The sequence below is a fragment of the Ictalurus punctatus genome, unplaced genomic scaffold (genome assembly GCF_001660625.3).
Source record: "Ictalurus punctatus breed USDA103 unplaced genomic scaffold, Coco_2.0 Super-Scaffold_100, whole genome shotgun sequence".
NCBI classification, from domain to species: Eukaryota; Metazoa; Chordata; class Actinopteri; order Siluriformes; family Ictaluridae; genus Ictalurus; species Ictalurus punctatus.
The window spans coordinates 3,308,283-3,324,775 of record NW_026521086.1 but is presented as its reverse complement, the minus strand read 5'-3'; the positions used below and the strand labels follow the sequence as shown (position 1 = coordinate 3,324,775).

General features: G+C 40.5%; 1 protein-coding gene across 6 annotated transcripts in view; it reads left to right on the top strand.

The window, feature by feature from the left end:
• Window positions 1-16,493, top strand: part of LOC128629723 (NLR family CARD domain-containing protein 3) — a 31,763-nt gene that overhangs the window by 9,774 nt on the left and 5,496 nt on the right. For all 6 annotated transcript variants that reach the window (XM_053678469.1, XM_053678468.1, XM_053678470.1 and 3 more), the window contains exons 2-11: window positions 1,232-1,314; window positions 1,473-1,594; window positions 2,053-2,169; window positions 2,580-2,634; window positions 2,869-3,073; window positions 3,358-5,128; window positions 8,514-8,687; window positions 9,251-9,427; window positions 9,577-10,822; window positions 14,921-14,983. In XM_053678469.1, the coding sequence (XP_053534444.1) occupies window positions 1,542-1,594; window positions 2,053-2,169; window positions 2,580-2,634; window positions 2,869-3,073; window positions 3,358-5,128; window positions 8,514-8,687; window positions 9,251-9,427; window positions 9,577-9,613 (2,589 nt within the window). In that variant the 5' untranslated portion in view covers window positions 1,232-1,314; window positions 1,473-1,541 and the 3' untranslated portion in view covers window positions 9,614-10,822; window positions 14,921-14,983. The remainder of the gene's footprint in view (window positions 1-1,231; window positions 1,315-1,472; window positions 1,595-2,052; window positions 2,170-2,579; window positions 2,635-2,868; window positions 3,074-3,357; window positions 5,129-8,513; window positions 8,688-9,250; window positions 9,428-9,576; window positions 10,823-14,920; window positions 14,984-16,493) is intronic.

The window sequence follows — 16,493 nt, the reverse complement described above, 5'->3', positions numbered from 1 at the left end:
TCGGCATTCCCGGTACGGAAGCGCAAAGTCGGAAAATTTCCCATAGACTTGCATTGAGTTGCGAAAGAATTGGCGCTCTACACCACCAGCTCTTAAAGAATTGCCTCCATACACGCCCGGCTCTCAAAAGTATTGGTGCCCAATCTGGCCGACTCTCAAAAGTACTGGCACCCCGCATGGCTGGCTCTCCATAGTATTTCCGCCCTACACGGCCAGCTCTCAGAAGTATTGACACCCTGTGACTCCAGCTCTCAAAAGAATTGGCGTCCAGCTCTCAAAAGAATTGGCACCCTACGCCGTCAGCTGTCAAAATTATTGGCACCCCACTCTTCTGGCTGTCAAAAGTATTGGCACGCTACGCTTTCGGCTATCGAAAGTATTGGCGCCTGATCTGAATTTTGCCATGTCAAGCAGCACACATTTTCTTCAGGAAATGTACTGGTCTAGTTTATTATTATTATTATTATTATTATTATTATTATTATTGTTGTGTGTGTGTGTGTGTGTGTGTGTGTGTGTGTGTGTGTGTGTATGTATCTGTCTTATTATTTCTGTGTCTGTGTTATTATTTCAGACATCAGATATTTCTCATCAATATTAAATGTTTTCTACACATTTGATCATTTTAGAAAATGTCTGAAGGATTTTTACACGCACCCCTGCTCTCATCAGACAGAACCTCGATTGGGAAACACTGGGTTAGTTACTCGTCTGACCAATGTGTTTAACTTAGTCTCCATCGTCACTTTTATTCTGAGTAACATTCATTATTCACACAAAAACTACTTACACACCAATCCTCACTAATATCAGGATACTCGCTCTCATTAAGGGAAAACCAGAAAAAATACATTTCTGCAGATATTTCAGTAAACTTACTCAGTGTATGAGTTCTGCTTCTTTATCTAATGATCTGCTGAGTGTTTCTAGCTCCTGTTATTTTATTTTAGTTTATATATTTGTATAGAGCTCTGACAGTTGTTTGTGCACAGCTGAATGAATCCACGAGATAATAAATGAAGGTAATGAAATGATAATGTGTGTGATGTAGATTTTACCAGACTTTTAATTCTGTTCTCTGTATTTGCAGCGTTTTCAGGCTTATACTTTCAGTATTTACAGGCCTGTGCTCGATGGATCAGAAAACTGTCTGAAAACAAACCATATCTGTGTGTGTGTGTGTGTGTGTGTGTGTGTATTACCCTACCTCACTGCCCCTCCCCCTCGGCAGAATAAACAGTTAGGAAGTGAAAGTGAAAGTCGTCTCCATTTTGTGTGGAGGGGAAAATACAGCATTTCAGGAGTAAAAACACAGTGAGTATCTACATCTAAAGCTATAATATATAAACACACTGATGTACACTAGAAGCAGAAGAGTTTTGTGGGTTTGTACTGAAGTTTGAATGTGCACAGGGTGTTTTATGACTTGATACAGAGACTATTTCCTGTAAGTGAACTCTGTGCTGATACAGGGTTTGATTTAACACACCGATGTTGGAGTGAAGTAAACGTGTGTCCTGCTGTAATCTGGAGAAGGAGACATGACCTCCAACACGAGTGTGTCTGGAAAACAGGACTTAAAGAGAGACGAGAGGTGAGTTACTTTTCCATTCACCAGCAATAAACACACACCGTCTCATGGAACAGATCTGTATCTCTAAACACTCACTAGTTTACAGAGGAACTAGACTTTGGTTTAAGGTGTTTAATAGCAGTGAATATATCACTGATCTGATCTAAGAACAGTTTAGAGAAATCATTCACTGAGAGAAGAGTAAAAAGGACTGTGTAATGTGGAGGAGAAGAGCAGTGTAGCTTTGAGTCAGTGAACTCTACAGGCTTTAAGACCCAGCTGAGTCAGTTATCTGTGATTGGGACTCCTGACATCAGTGTAATTCCTGAGGTATGAGGCGTGTCTCCTGTTTGAATAAGTGTGCAGACTGGAGCTGAATTAAAAAGATGGAATTATTGGTGTTTAATGATGAACACATTGTGTAACAGTGCTGAGACAGCAGAGTATTAATTATTGCTGATATTTCTGTTTAATTCTAGAATGATGGAGGGAAAGAGATCAGACTCACCAGAACCCAGCTGTGTGTCCATGAAGAGTGACTGGTCAATGGAGCGTCCATATCACTTCAGAGACAGAGCCAGTTCTCCTGATGTGAGGTCAGTACAGTGAGGTGTTTTACAGCAGTGTTCCACCTGATCAAACTCACTGGTCTCATTCTGAAGCCCTTCATGATCTTTATCAGGTGTTGAAGCAGTAAAACACTAAACTGTGCAGTGCTGCAGCTCTCGGACTGGCAGTGAGGAAAACTGCTTTAAGAGTTCAGTTCAGCCTGCAGTCCCTGAGCTGGAGGGTCTGTGGTGATACACAACAACATTTACACCTGGGACATTAATGACTAGATCACTATTTTATTCATAAACATGTTAGTGTCAGTGAGAAATCCTGAAATCAGTGTATTGTGTTAAGAGGAAAGTGTTAAATATCTGTCTCTGTATGTATTAGTGTGTGTTGTGCAGCTATGAATACATATAGTCTATATCACATCATGTGTTTTATTTCTTCACAGACCACAACAGAAGAAATCAAACCTCAGCAGAAATCAGCTGGACTCCATATTCAAGGTGCGTGTCTTTTTAATGTGTGTAACTTGTGTGTGAGCAGGTTGCAGGTTTTTTATTTAAGATCATGACAATTTACTGATTTATTGATGTGCAGCAGCATTATGGGTAATCAGGCAGAATTTCAGCTGTAACTGTGGGAATAGAAAGAGACTTTTATTCTTTTGATAAAATAAAAGCATCTCTCAGTGTGTAACATTATAATATTGAGATGTGTTCCTGTGTGTTTCTAACCAGGAGCTGGAACACAAAGTCCTCACTCTGATAAAGAATGAGCTGAAGAGGTTTAGGAAGCTCCTTAGTCCAGATTACCCAGCATGCACTGAGAGGGAGGTGGAGGATGAGGAGGATCTGCACAGTGTCAGCGAGGGAGCGCTGAAGATCACACTGCACGTCCTGAAGAACATGAACCACACAGATCTCGCTAACACACTACACAACAGTAAGAGCTCTGAGTCATGGCTTTATTCCATCAGGTTCACTTCAGAGAGAGGAAATAGTTTTAGATAGGAACACTTTTAGTTTGAAGTTTGAGTTTAGTATCATGTACATCTGCTGCTTTTCTGTTCTGTTCGTGGTCCAGCTTGTGGTGACTCTGTACAATGGTCCTGTTCCTTCAGGAATATTTACTACATGAATCAGGAATGAACAGCAGCATTTGAATTTTACATTTAATCCTGTGTTCAGTGATTTTACATTAAAACATCTTATTACTTTGTTTATTAGAACTCGCCTCTGTGTATCAGACAAAGCTGAAATCCAGCCTGAGAGAGAAGTTTAAAAGAATTAATGAAGGAATCTCACAGCATGGAAGCTCAGCACTTCTGAATGAGATCTACACAGAGCTCTACATCACAGAGGGTTGGAGTGGAGACGTCAATAATGAACATGAGGTGAGACAGATTGAGACAGCGTCCAGGAGACCAGCAACACAGGAGACACCCATCAAATGTAACGATCTCTTTAAAGTCAAGTCCATCAGAAGTGTGCTGACTAAAGGAGTTGCTGGAATTGGAAAAACAGTCTCGGTGCAGAAGTTCATTCTGGACTGGGCTGAAGGAAAAGCAAATCAGGACGTCACCTTCATGCTTCCACTTCCCTTTAGAGAGCTGAATCTGATGAAGCAGAAACATCTCAGTCTGATGGATCTTCTTCATCACTTTTTCCCTGAAATGAGAAAACTACTATTAATAGACTGTGACTCCTACAAAGTGGTGTTGATCTTTGATGGTCTGGATGAGTGTCGACTTCCTCTAAATTTCCAGAAGAATGAGAGATTGTGTGATGTGACAGAGTCAGCCTCAGTGGATGTGCTGCTGACGAACCTCATCAAGGGGAATCTGCTTCCCTCTGCTCTCCTCTGGATAACCTCTCGACCAGGAGCAGCCAATCAGATCCCTCCTGAGTGTGTAGACCAGGTAACAGAGGTACGAGGGTTCAGTGACCCTCAGAAAGAGGAGTACTTCAGGAAGAGGATCAGTGATCAGAGCCTGGCCAATAAAATCATCACACACATGAAGTCTTCAAGAAGCCTCTACATCATGTGCCACATCCCAGTCTTCTGCTGGATCTCAGCCACTGTTCTAGAGAGAATGTTGGGTGAAGCAGAGAGTGGAGAGATCCCCAAGACTCTGACTCAAATGTTCACACACTTCCTGATCTTTCAGATCAAACACAAGGACCAAAAGTACCATCAGAAATGTGACCCTGATACTCAGCAGACCAGAGAGAGTATCCTGGCACTGGGAAAACTGGCTTTCCAACAGCTGGAGAAAGGAAACCTGATCTTCTATGAGGAAGACCTGAGAGAGTGTGGCATTGATGTGAGAGAAGTGTCGGTGTACTCAGGAGTGTGTACCCAAATCTTCAGAGAGGAGTTTGGGCTTCACCTGGGGAAGGTGTTCAGCTTTGTACATCTGAGTGTTCAGGAGTTTCTGGCTGCTTTATACACATTTCTCTCCTTCATCAGCAGAAATGTAACAGAACAACCAACCACTGATCTGTCTGATCTTCTCAACAAGTCAGACATGTCTGATCTCCTCAGGAGTGCAGTGGACAAGGCCTTACAGAGTGAGAACGGACACCTGGACCTGTTCCTCCGCTTCCTTCTGGGTCTCTCACTGGAGTCCAATCAGACTCTCTTACGAGGCTTAATACCACAGACAGGAAGCAGCTCTCACAGCAAACAGGAAACAGTTGAGTACATCAAGGAGAAGATCAGGGAGAATCCATCTCCAGAGAAATCCATCAATCTGTTCCACTGTCTGAATGAACTGAATGATCATTCTCTAGTGCAGGAAGTACAGACTTACCTGAACAGAGGAGGTTTCTGGTGTCTCAGTGGAACCAGACTCTCTCCTGCTCAGTGGTCAGCTCTGGTGTTTGTGTTACTGAACTCAGATCAGGAGCTGGATGAGTTTAATTTGAGTAAATATGACCGATCAGAGGAATGTCTTCTGAAGCTGCTGCCAGTGGTCAAAGCCTCCAGAAGAGCTGTGTGAGTATTTTTATTTATAAATGTATTACTGCATGGTTTTATTATTTTAATGTAACACTGAACTGCACTGTTTGGATTAATGCTGGTTAATAATTACTCTAATCATCTTTAAACAAACCTCTGGTACTGTTCCAGAAGAGTTTCACTTTTTACACCAACACGTTGCGTCTGCACTGAGGGCGGGGCCATGTGGACAAAACCTCCTATCACCATTTATTACCTTTTCTCTAAAACTGATGAAGAAATGATCTCTACAGAATAACTGCATGTATTCATCACTGCTTTCTGATCATTTTGTGATCTAAACACCAGTGAAAGGCACTTTTTCTTTTCTCCTTTCATTTGAAAGTGACATTGAACAGAACTTCACAAACGAGAAGAGAAACAGAACACTGTCACCATGGGAACAATATGAATACAACATGTGACACTGGTGATCTAGAGGATATAGGAAAATATCTATCAATAGACATGACTGATTATTCTATTTTCTGGTCCTATGATGTGTATCAGCGTATCACATCGCCCAATCTGCACTGAGGGACACGTGAGAGTGTCGTGGAAAACAATCTTTCCAACCTAAGTTAAAGACTTCAGAGACAGAGGGTTTGTAGATGCCAAAGGTCATCAAACTTTATTGAAACAACAAAGTGAGACAGTCTGCAGAAAGTCTGAATTATACACACACACACACACACACACGTCTTTATATACTTTTCTGAAGCAGTAAAATTATCCCTAGGCGGGGCATTAACCTCTTCTTTCTAAAAACAAACCAATCTCCATCGCCTTCATGAATTATTCATATCTATATGATACCTTACATTTGTGTTGCATGCGTTGTCAGTTGGATTTTCTGAAAGGTTTCATCAGGACAGGATTTTTACCCCGTCCCAGATTTCCCCCTTATACCTTAATGTCTTTGTGGCTTTAGTCCCAGCCTGGTACACTTCATCCTGGAAGTCTGATCTGTTATTGTGACACTGGTATTGAAGCTTAAAGGGCTTTGATTGGAAACACAGTTCTGGTGAATGTCTAATTGCTCATTTATTGCCAGAGTAAAGCTGCTTTAGACAAAACACACGGTTCTTCTAACTCCGTTTACACAGGACATACAGAGATGCAGAAAAACACCTGATGTTCAGTAACACATAGACGTCTTCTAGCTCACTACACACTTACAATAGAACTTGATTAAAACTCTTCTGTGCTTTTTCACTTTCACACCGACCTTGTTTGGTTTGGACCGATCAGACTTTCTTTTTAGATTGGATCTTGTGTGGGATTAGTTTTGTTGTGGATAAAAATGACATGAAATAAACACGAGGGAGATCGAGTATGAGTAAAAATGTAATTTTATTGGTAATTCACAGGACGGGTGGGTGCGTAGTCTGGAGGAGAGTAAGAGGGGGAGGAAAATGGGGTGCGTCCTGGGGACATGGGGAAATCAGGGTGGGTGAAGTGAGCGGACCACTGAGAGTCGGGCGGACTGGTGGGTGAGAAGAGGGACGGATGGTCGGGGCCCGGATCGGAGAAGACAACATCATCATCCTCGGATTGGAAGCTGGAGGGGGGTTCTGGGTCTGACTGTGTAGAAGCGTCAACACGCACGTTCATGGGGCAGATTCTGTACCGAAGAAGAGGGGGGAACCCCGGATCTCCATTCTTAGGGGGGGTGCTGCGAAGATAGTTAAGTAGCATCATGATATCAGCAGTGAGATGCACAAGCTGGTAATGAGTGTCCAGATCCAGGTCCAAATCCTGATCTAGGTCCAGTAACGGAGAGAGAGGGGACTGACGACGGGCACCGGCACCTAGACACATAGAAGCGGGATTAGGCGGATTGGAATTACGAGCAATTTAAGAGCAGTAATAGTAAAAAAGTCAAAAAGAAGTGTACGAGCTGAGGAGTGCTAAAAACATACACACACACTCTCTCTTCCTCATACACACACATGAATAACTTTAATAATATCTTATAGTAATAGAGAAACTCTATAAAAAACAGAATAGTAGGATATGCAGGACAGTAGAACTGTAACGATATTAAGAAGTTGGAAGTACAGTAAACCGCTTTTCAAGTAGTATAAATATATATAAAATAAGAAATATAGTGCAAATATGAAAATAAATTATAAACGAGAAGTACGGGGAAAAAAGGAAAATATAACTTACTCATGATTCAGATGGTGAAGATTCTCGTCTCGCAAGGAAAGCCTTAATTTTTAGAGAACCATGAAGAAAGCCAGTTATAAGGGTGGCTGCCCCCCCCCTCGAGATAACGATAAGACCAAGGTCCCTCCCGGTTGTTTAGTCGTCTTGCTTACGTCATTTTTACTACCTAGGGAAATAGGAATCCTGGTTTTTGAAAACCTAGGTAAAAGAGAATCCGGGTTTTTGAAAACCTAGGTAAATAGAAACACTGGGTTTTTGTTTCCTGGGTTGTTGGAAATGCCTGGGTTCTGATTTTATGTGTAAAGTAAAACCCCTGGTTTCAATTCTATGGGTAAGTGAAATAGGCCTTTTCTGGAAACCTATGGGTTATCTAGTGTGTAAATACAGTATAAATACTGGAGCTTAGGCTCAGGGTATGGGGGATCACTTCTGAGAATTCTCATCGGTGTGGATCTCGTGTGGTGGAATGGAACAATAAAGCTGGACCCTTGCTTCTTCTCACTCACGGCTGGTGTGTTTTTTCTATCTCCAACTGGGCTCAGAGGTAGATGTGAGTATTGGCTTCTAAGTTGAGTTTTAAATGTTTTTGGGTAATAGGCTAAATTCGAACCAACAGTTTACAGGATGAAAGAGGATTGTCCTCGAGGACGGATTTCCAGTTAGCAAAAACATCATAATAATCCCTCTGTGCAGATCAAGGGATACGTCCTGTTTATAACTTTAATCCCTAACAAAAAATGTGTGAATATTTACCATAAACAAACAAACAAACAAATAATGCATGCACTGTGTGAGACGGATTTCCAGTTAGCAAATTAACTCGTTAACTTACTCCACACACACACTCTCTCACACACTCACACACAAACTCTCACAAACACACACAGACTTTCACACACAGAGACTTTTTTTTTACATGTACTTCCCTTAAAAATGGTTTCCATTATTCAAACAAAAACCCTTCTGTTTTCATTTCAATAATAATAATAATAATAATAATAATAATAATAATAATAATAGTAGTAGTAGTAGTAGTAGTAGTAATAATAATAATAATAATAATAATAATGCTGATGTGGTGTCCTGTCCTCTGATTTGTGTGTGTGAGAGAAACACACTCACATTTCTGTTACATGGTAAAGAGTAAGTGTATTATGGCTGTGTGTGTGTTTGAGATCAGTGTTCTGATATTTCATCATTTCTCTTCCAGTCTGTGTGTGTGTGATCTGACAGAGGAAAGCTGTAGAGTTCTGTCCTCAGTTCTCAGATCAAACTCCTCCAGACTGAGAGAACTGAACCTGAGTGTCAATAACCTGCAGGATTCAGGAGTGAAGCTGCTCTCTGCTGGACTGGAGAATCCACACTGTACCCTGGAGATACTGAGGTACACACACACACACACACACACACACACACACACACACACACACTGTACACTGGAGATACTGAGCTACACACACACACACACACACACACACACACACACACACTGTACACTGGAGATACTGAGGTACACACACACACACACACACACACACACACACTGTACACTGGAGATACTGAGGTACACACACACACACACACACACACACACTGTACACTGGAGATACTGAGGTACACACACACACACACACACACACACACACACTGTACACTGGAGATACTGAGGTACACACACACACACACACACACACACACACACACACACACACACACACACACTGTACACTGGAGACACTGAGGTACACACACACTCTCTCACACTCACTCACTCACACACACACACACACAGTTTCCCTCTGTGGTGACTGTAATTGTAGTGATGTGATATTGTCATTGTTGTGTGTGTGAGATGAGAGTAAATGTGTATATAAAGATTTTGTGTAGTTGATGTTTTCAGAGCTAAAACTGAGTGTGTTAAGTGTGAGAAGGTTTTCTTTCTTGCAGGATGTGGAACTGCAGGATTACAGATGAAGGTTGTGCTGCTCTGGCTTCTGCTCTGAGGTCAAACTCCTCATCACGCCTGAGAGAACTGGATCTGAAGGGTAATAATCCAGGAGAATCAGGAGTGAAGCTGCTCTCTGATCTACTGAAGGATCCACACTGTAACCTGGAGACACTACAGTGAGTTACTGACTTACTGTCTCTTTACTCTACTGTATCATGCTGAATAATGTGTGTGTGTGTGTGTGTGTGTGTGTGTGTGTGTGTGTGTGTGTGTGTGTTTATGCTGATGTTGTGTGTTTACACTGATGTTCTTCTCTGTCTTACAGCATTAACTATAATAAACTCACCAGGACTGGCGTATGACGGGAGTCTCACCTCAAACCTCTTCTCCAGGATAAAGCAGTCTTGGTGAAGAGTTAGAACCCGTCCCACATTTCCAGCAGTTTGGGAGCTGAATCATTAAACTTAAAGGGGCAGAGCAGAAACAAAGTCAAGAACAGGCAGAAGGTCGTACACAGGAGAAATCAACACACGTAACCAAATATCTGCTGTACAAAGCAACGGCACCGATCTGCCCCGGGGATGGAGACTGACGAGGCTTAAGTACACGTCCAGAAATGTACAGACAACTCATCCCAAAGCACGAGGCGGGAGCAGGCGTGTACGAGATGTGATCGTCCAATGGCAAGCCGGAACATGACGCACCGCAGTAGACTGGGCTTAAAAGAGGAGGAGACAAGACACCCATCCCTCCCCCGACATAGACACACGAATGGAACATAGTACAAACAGAAATACAACTGAGGACGTAATAATGGCCAAGTATCAAATAAAATGTAAACGTGCATTGATGAAGTAATGTTAGTTGTTAGTAATTGTTTATAAATTACCATGGTAACACAGAGCTCCAAGGTATAAAAATATGGAGTTTGTCATCAAACAGTAACCAGTTTTAATACCTAAAAAGTTTACGTAGCAAAATTTAGCAAAGCGCTTTACAGTAAATTAAAATGTAAAATTAAACTAATGAAATGTTGTGCAGCACATGCTTATGTTAATGTTTGTTTCATTATATAATCATATAAATAAATACTCCCAAAGTCACCAGAATTGAAAGCTTTTTGCTGTTAAACATTTAGAGATTGATGTTGTGGTGACTCAGTAGTTCACTCAGTATATCGGTAAGACACAGTGAACGACTCACTGCTGGCATTCATGAAGAAGTCATAAACTCCACTGGAATAATAAATAGGATCTAATAAAACCATGAGTGGAAATTATTGGTGTAAGTTTGTAAGGATAGACTTCCTCCAACCTGGAACTATATCCTCCAGTCCACGCGGTGGCGGTAACGCGCCTAACAGCTGCGTCTCCGACCAGTAGAAATCACAGAAGAAGAAAAAAACTGCAGCGGGTATCTCCTGAGCAGTTGAGTTATTACACCGAACTAATCATCTCCAGATTAAATTATTTCTGACAGTTTTACAGTTAGGTTTGATCCAGTTTAAACATAAAAGCTGGTTATTTTGTCTGTGTTTGAGGAATTAAAACCGTTCTGTTTTTAAACCCGAGGTAAGTTAAACGGAAGCTGTGTGGCCGAATCCCAAATTGATGTCATTTCCGGTTTAAGTGCACTACATTAGGGATGAAATAATGACAGTCTACACCCTATGTAGTGCACTATTTAACTCATGAGGAGAGATTTGTTATTCTGTTTTAGCGGCACTATTCAAGTATAACCTTACTTTATCCTAAAATCCATTGTTTGCTCCCTGCTTATAGCAACTAAAATAAACAACAGTGAGTGTAAAAGTGGCTAAGTCATTTAGCAGCTAAAATAACTTTACATTTCTGTAATGTTTTTAATGTATTGGACATTCACTGCAAATTCGAGCTTCTATTTCTCAACAATAAACACAAAAAGGACAAAATGTGTGTGTAGTTGGCAAGGTCACTTTGTAAAGAAATACTACGCGCATGCGCACGTAAGCATTCACGTCAACATGTCCGCCATATTGATGAGGGAAAGACCGCGCTGTAAACAAATACAAGTAAACGGAGGAGATGTGGTTTTCCTGGATAATAATTTACATGATTTACCGGAGATGATAACGGCATCGTTTTCAAAAACTTGCCCTTTGAAACCCGTTTTCCAAAGTTTTCAGACCTCGAAACGCCGTCGTCATGGAAACGAACAGCCAAACCGCATCAGAAGTTTTCGGTTTTTATTTGAAAACGTTGTGGTGTAAACTGCCCCTTAACAACTACAGCAAAATGCTGCTTTTATTGCTGAAGCCTTTCTGTAAACAAATAGAAATGAAATAGAATTTTTATGATTCACACTCCATTACACTCCATTCTTCTTCTCAAACACAACTCCATTTTTGAAAATAATCAAGATTTTTTTTTGTTAAAAAATCTATTTCATGATGCAGCTTATTATTAGAGCTGCAACTAACGATTATTTTCACAATCGATTTTTTTTTGTCGATTAATCTGATGGGGGCGGGGCAAACTTTCAGTGCCTTTTTTGTTTATTTAAAATAAAATCCACAAACTGAGTGTTACAAATATAAATTCAGACTAAAACTTTACACAGATGTTTGTCCAAAACAGAAAAGAACCCAATACACACACACACACATACATACATATATATATATATATACATATATATATATATATATATATATATATATATATATATATATATATATATATATATACACACACATATATATATATATATACATATACATATATATATATATAATATATATATGTATATATATATATATATATATATATATATATATATATATAAAATTAATTTAGGACTGTAGTTTAATTCGGTGCTTTTTGTGCATCCATAAAAAAATAATGCATAAGTACTTATATAATATAAATGTAAACTAACTGAATAAGATAAATATATATATAAACATTTATAAATAGAGTTAGATAGATAGCATTATTATTTTTTATGGATGCACAAAAAGTACAGAATTAAACTCCAGTCCTAAATGAATAATAAAATCTCACTTTCACTGCACCTTGTGGTTTCTGTTCCTCGGTGTCTTTAGACATGATTTTACTTTTGATCATAATGTTTGAATTAGACATTACAGATCTTACTCGCGCTACACTCTGTATCAGCGCGTCTACACCGCGCGTGACCAGCAACGTGTCCTCGTTACTAACACTTTATTTTCAGTGCTTTTTGAACTGTCTCTCAGCCCTAAATAGTTCCGCGGTATTTGTGTGGAATTGGGATGAACGTCTAGTTAAAGGGTTGATGTCTCGCTGACGCAGTGATTTGTTCTTTAGGAGTGTTGTTCTCTTGAACAGCTCTCTGTGTGGAGACTTGAGGTAGTTCTGTAGTCACAGGTGCACAAATCAGTCACACAGCTCCAGCTCCACCTGCGCCTCTCGCAGGGAAACGGTTTCTGTGCACTGGCTCCGTCCCAAATCACCTTGTATGGAATGTCTATCTCTAGTGCACTAGGTGCGGTAGAGACTCCATTCGTTCAGACCGTGTGTAGTGTACCTAGATACGCAGTCGTGCAGGATTTGGGCACAGGCCACGCTAATGAAACATCATCCATTTCAAGTCGAGTTGCTATTGTTAAACACTTCACTAAAACCTGTATGGAAACGTTGCTGTTCAGTTGTTCTATAAGCGCAATTTCAACCAAATACAGTGGAGTGTAAAAGTTTGTACCCCCTTTTGGTTTCTTTTGGACGGAAGGGTGTTAAATGTCCTAAACACTACAAAATTTGACTGTAAGTAGAAGTTAATTTTATTATCAGACTCAGATATCCATGTTAATATTTTTAATACTGATCATTAGTGTTAAATGACTTGATGATTTTGTGGTCAGTAAACCGTTTTTGCGTTGATTTTGATGTATGTTTTGGATCACTGTCCTGCTGGAAGATCCAACCACGGCACATTTTAATCTTTCTGGCAGAGGCAGTCAGGTTTTTATTTAATATCTGTTGATTTTTGCTAGAGTCCATGATGCCATGTATCCTAACGAAATGTCCAGGTCCTCTGGCAGAAAAACATTCCCAAAACATTAAAGATCCACCACCATATTTAACCATGGGCATGAGGTACTTTTCCATATGGCTACCTCTCTGCGTGCTTCAAAACGACCTCTGTGTTTATTACCAAAAAGCTCTATTTTGGTTTCATCTGACCATAGAACCCGATCCCATTTGAAGTTCCAGTAGTGTCTGGCCAACTGAAGACACCTGAGTGTGTTTTTGGATGAGAGTAGAGGCTTTTTTCTTGAAACCTTTCCAAACAGCTTGTGGTGATGTAGGTGACTTCAGATTGTAGTTTTGGAGACTTTCTGGAAGATGCATGGTAGGGTGCTGTGCTTGTGTTTGATTCCATTTCTTTCGATAAACTCTTGGAATTCAGCACTGGTAAAAAACAAAGAAACTGCTATGGTCTGACATCACTACTTCTGGTATCCTGTGTTGGCTAAAGGTTTGTCTTAAGCACTGAATGGTAACTGTGGATGTAGACTTGATTAACAGATAAGCCTCTGTCCATTTTGAGAATGCCTCTACCACGATCAAGAACATTCTACCCATCCACGGTGCACCGTAATCAATGTGAATCCTTCTCCATGGTTGCTCTGGTAACTCTCACGCATGCAGTGGCGCGTTTGCCAGAGCGTTTCTGTTTTCCTGATAGACTGCACACGATTTGACCAATGCTTCCACCTCTGCATCCAAGTGTGGCAACCACATATAGCTACGCACCAGGCCTTTCATCCTGGTAATTCCTGGATGGGTTTCGTGTAGATGTCTTAGAAGAGCCGCACGCCGCGGATGTGGAACCACTACGTGAGTCCCCCTTAAAACTAAGCTTCCCTGTATGCAGAGTTCATCCTATTTCCTTACATATTCGGGATGTCATGATACCAAAAATCTAGTCGTTGGTACCGATACCACCAAATGTACACGATGCTCAATACCATGGTGTGGTTTTTATTTTTTTAAAAAAAAGAATTTTAAAAAATGATAAAATTAAAAACTCCTGGAGGACATCCTCCTCTGGCTGATACTGGCAGAGAGAGAGAGAGACGGATATTTTAGTTCAAACACTGTCTGACCATGACTAATAAGTGCTAAGGTGCACTCCTAAACGCGCACACACACCCCTTATACTCTGAATGCAAGCATTAGTTTAAATTCACTGATACGGTGTCAGGATAAAAAGATTTATTAAAAGCATGAACATGTGAATAATTATGAGTGACATTATGCTACATTTAGCTGACAGGACACGGGCTGAATGGAGATGCATGGTGGTCCATTAGGAGGTAGTTTATAACATTGCAATGCGTTAGCGTTTAACAAATAACTGGATATCGCAAACATTACATGGAGCATAATGTTAGCTGATTTCACGGCTACAATGCCAGCTGTCTCCAACATAATATAGGACCTGTCTTTCGACTGTAATCCTGTGGCATTAATTTTGTGACCTAAAAATACCTCTACTTCTCCCATGAACTTGCACTTGCTCCTTCTTTGCCTCAGTCCACTCTTTTCTATCCTACTCAGTACCTCATCCAAGTTCTGCAGATGTTCATTAGCCCCTGAGACTAAAATGTCATCCAGATAAACTGTGACGCGTGTGATGTCTTGCAGAATCCCTTCTATTGTGCACTGGAAGATCGCTGGACTTGAAGCAACTCCAAATGGTGGCCTGTTGTAAGTACATAATCCCTTGTGCATGTTGATTGTAACGTACTTATTGGAATTTTTGTACAGTATTATCTTCTGATGCGCATGGGTCATGTCCAGTTTGGAGAATTTTTCCTCCTGCCGACTGAGCAAATAATTCTTCTACCTTGGGAATTGGATACTGCTCCACACTAGAGCTGGATTTACTGCGAATTTACAATCCCTACAAATTGGGGTAGAACCATCAGTCTTCTGACTGGAACAATGGGAGCTGCCCACTCTGCAAACTGCATTGGTTCAATGATCTTGTCTTCCACCAGCCTCTGGAGTTCTCTCTCCAGCAGTGGACCCAACTCTTCTTTGAACACCTCGGATTGTCTCTCCAATACGTTAGCCAATTTATGACCTGGTACATTTGCTACTGTATTTACCAGCTGAGGCAACAAATGATTTCCGTAGCCCCAAAGCCCCCCCCCCCCCCCCCCCCCCACACACACACACACACATCTTTGAATGTTGAATCTTTGATGTTTGAATGTTGATCTTTACTGATGATCACTCCACAGCCTGCGTTAACTTCAAATACCACCTCCATGTTATTCACTTCAGTGGTTTGTGTGATAGGAGCAGCCCTAGGTAAGTCAAACTAAACAGAACCCTTACCTTCACTACAGTGAGAGAGAGGCCTTTAGTTGCATAGATGTTACCCTGGCTCCTTTATGACCTCACAGACTACTACTTGTCTTGCTCTTGGAGTGATCTTTGTTGGTTGATATCTTCTGGGGAGGGTAATGATGGTCTTGAATTTCCTCCATTTGTGCACAATCTGTCTGTGATCAAATATTATCATTTTGTCTCGTTTGTTTAACTGGGATCTCTTGGTCTACTTTTAGGACTTGTGTAAAAATCTGATGTTTTGGGTCATCTTTATTCATATATATATATATATATATATATATAATTCTGAAGGGTTCATAAACCTTCAAGCACCACTGAATATATCTTGGCCTCACTTATTGTTCTGAATGAGTAAGAGAATTTGGCTTATGCATTACCTATGTGAAACAGGAAGTAATGGTTGAACAATGTCCTGTTCCTAGTTTCCCAAGTGTACAAAAAAGTAAAATATCAAGAGGAATCTACTTCAAATACATTTCTCATGGATTCATAGGGGTGCCAATAATTGTTGTACACTCATTTAACAAATATTTTTTTATAAACTTGTGGTGTTTGCAATTGTTTATCCATGAGAGCAGAGTATTTTTGTGAATTTTTTTTGAACAAAAGGTTTTCTTCTTTGCTCATATTTACCAAGGGTGCCAATATTAGTGGAGGACACTGTACATGTCACTCTCAAGTGGAAACCTCATGACACACTGTTACCTTTCAGGATATAAAAACCTGTCAACACTGTTACAGTTGGTATTGCGGCTGTATATATGGTCAAACACATGATCATATTAACATTTTACCAAAATGAAGCTCGTTTAACTGCATGTTTATTCCTTACATAACTTAAACGCAAAGCATGTAGGGG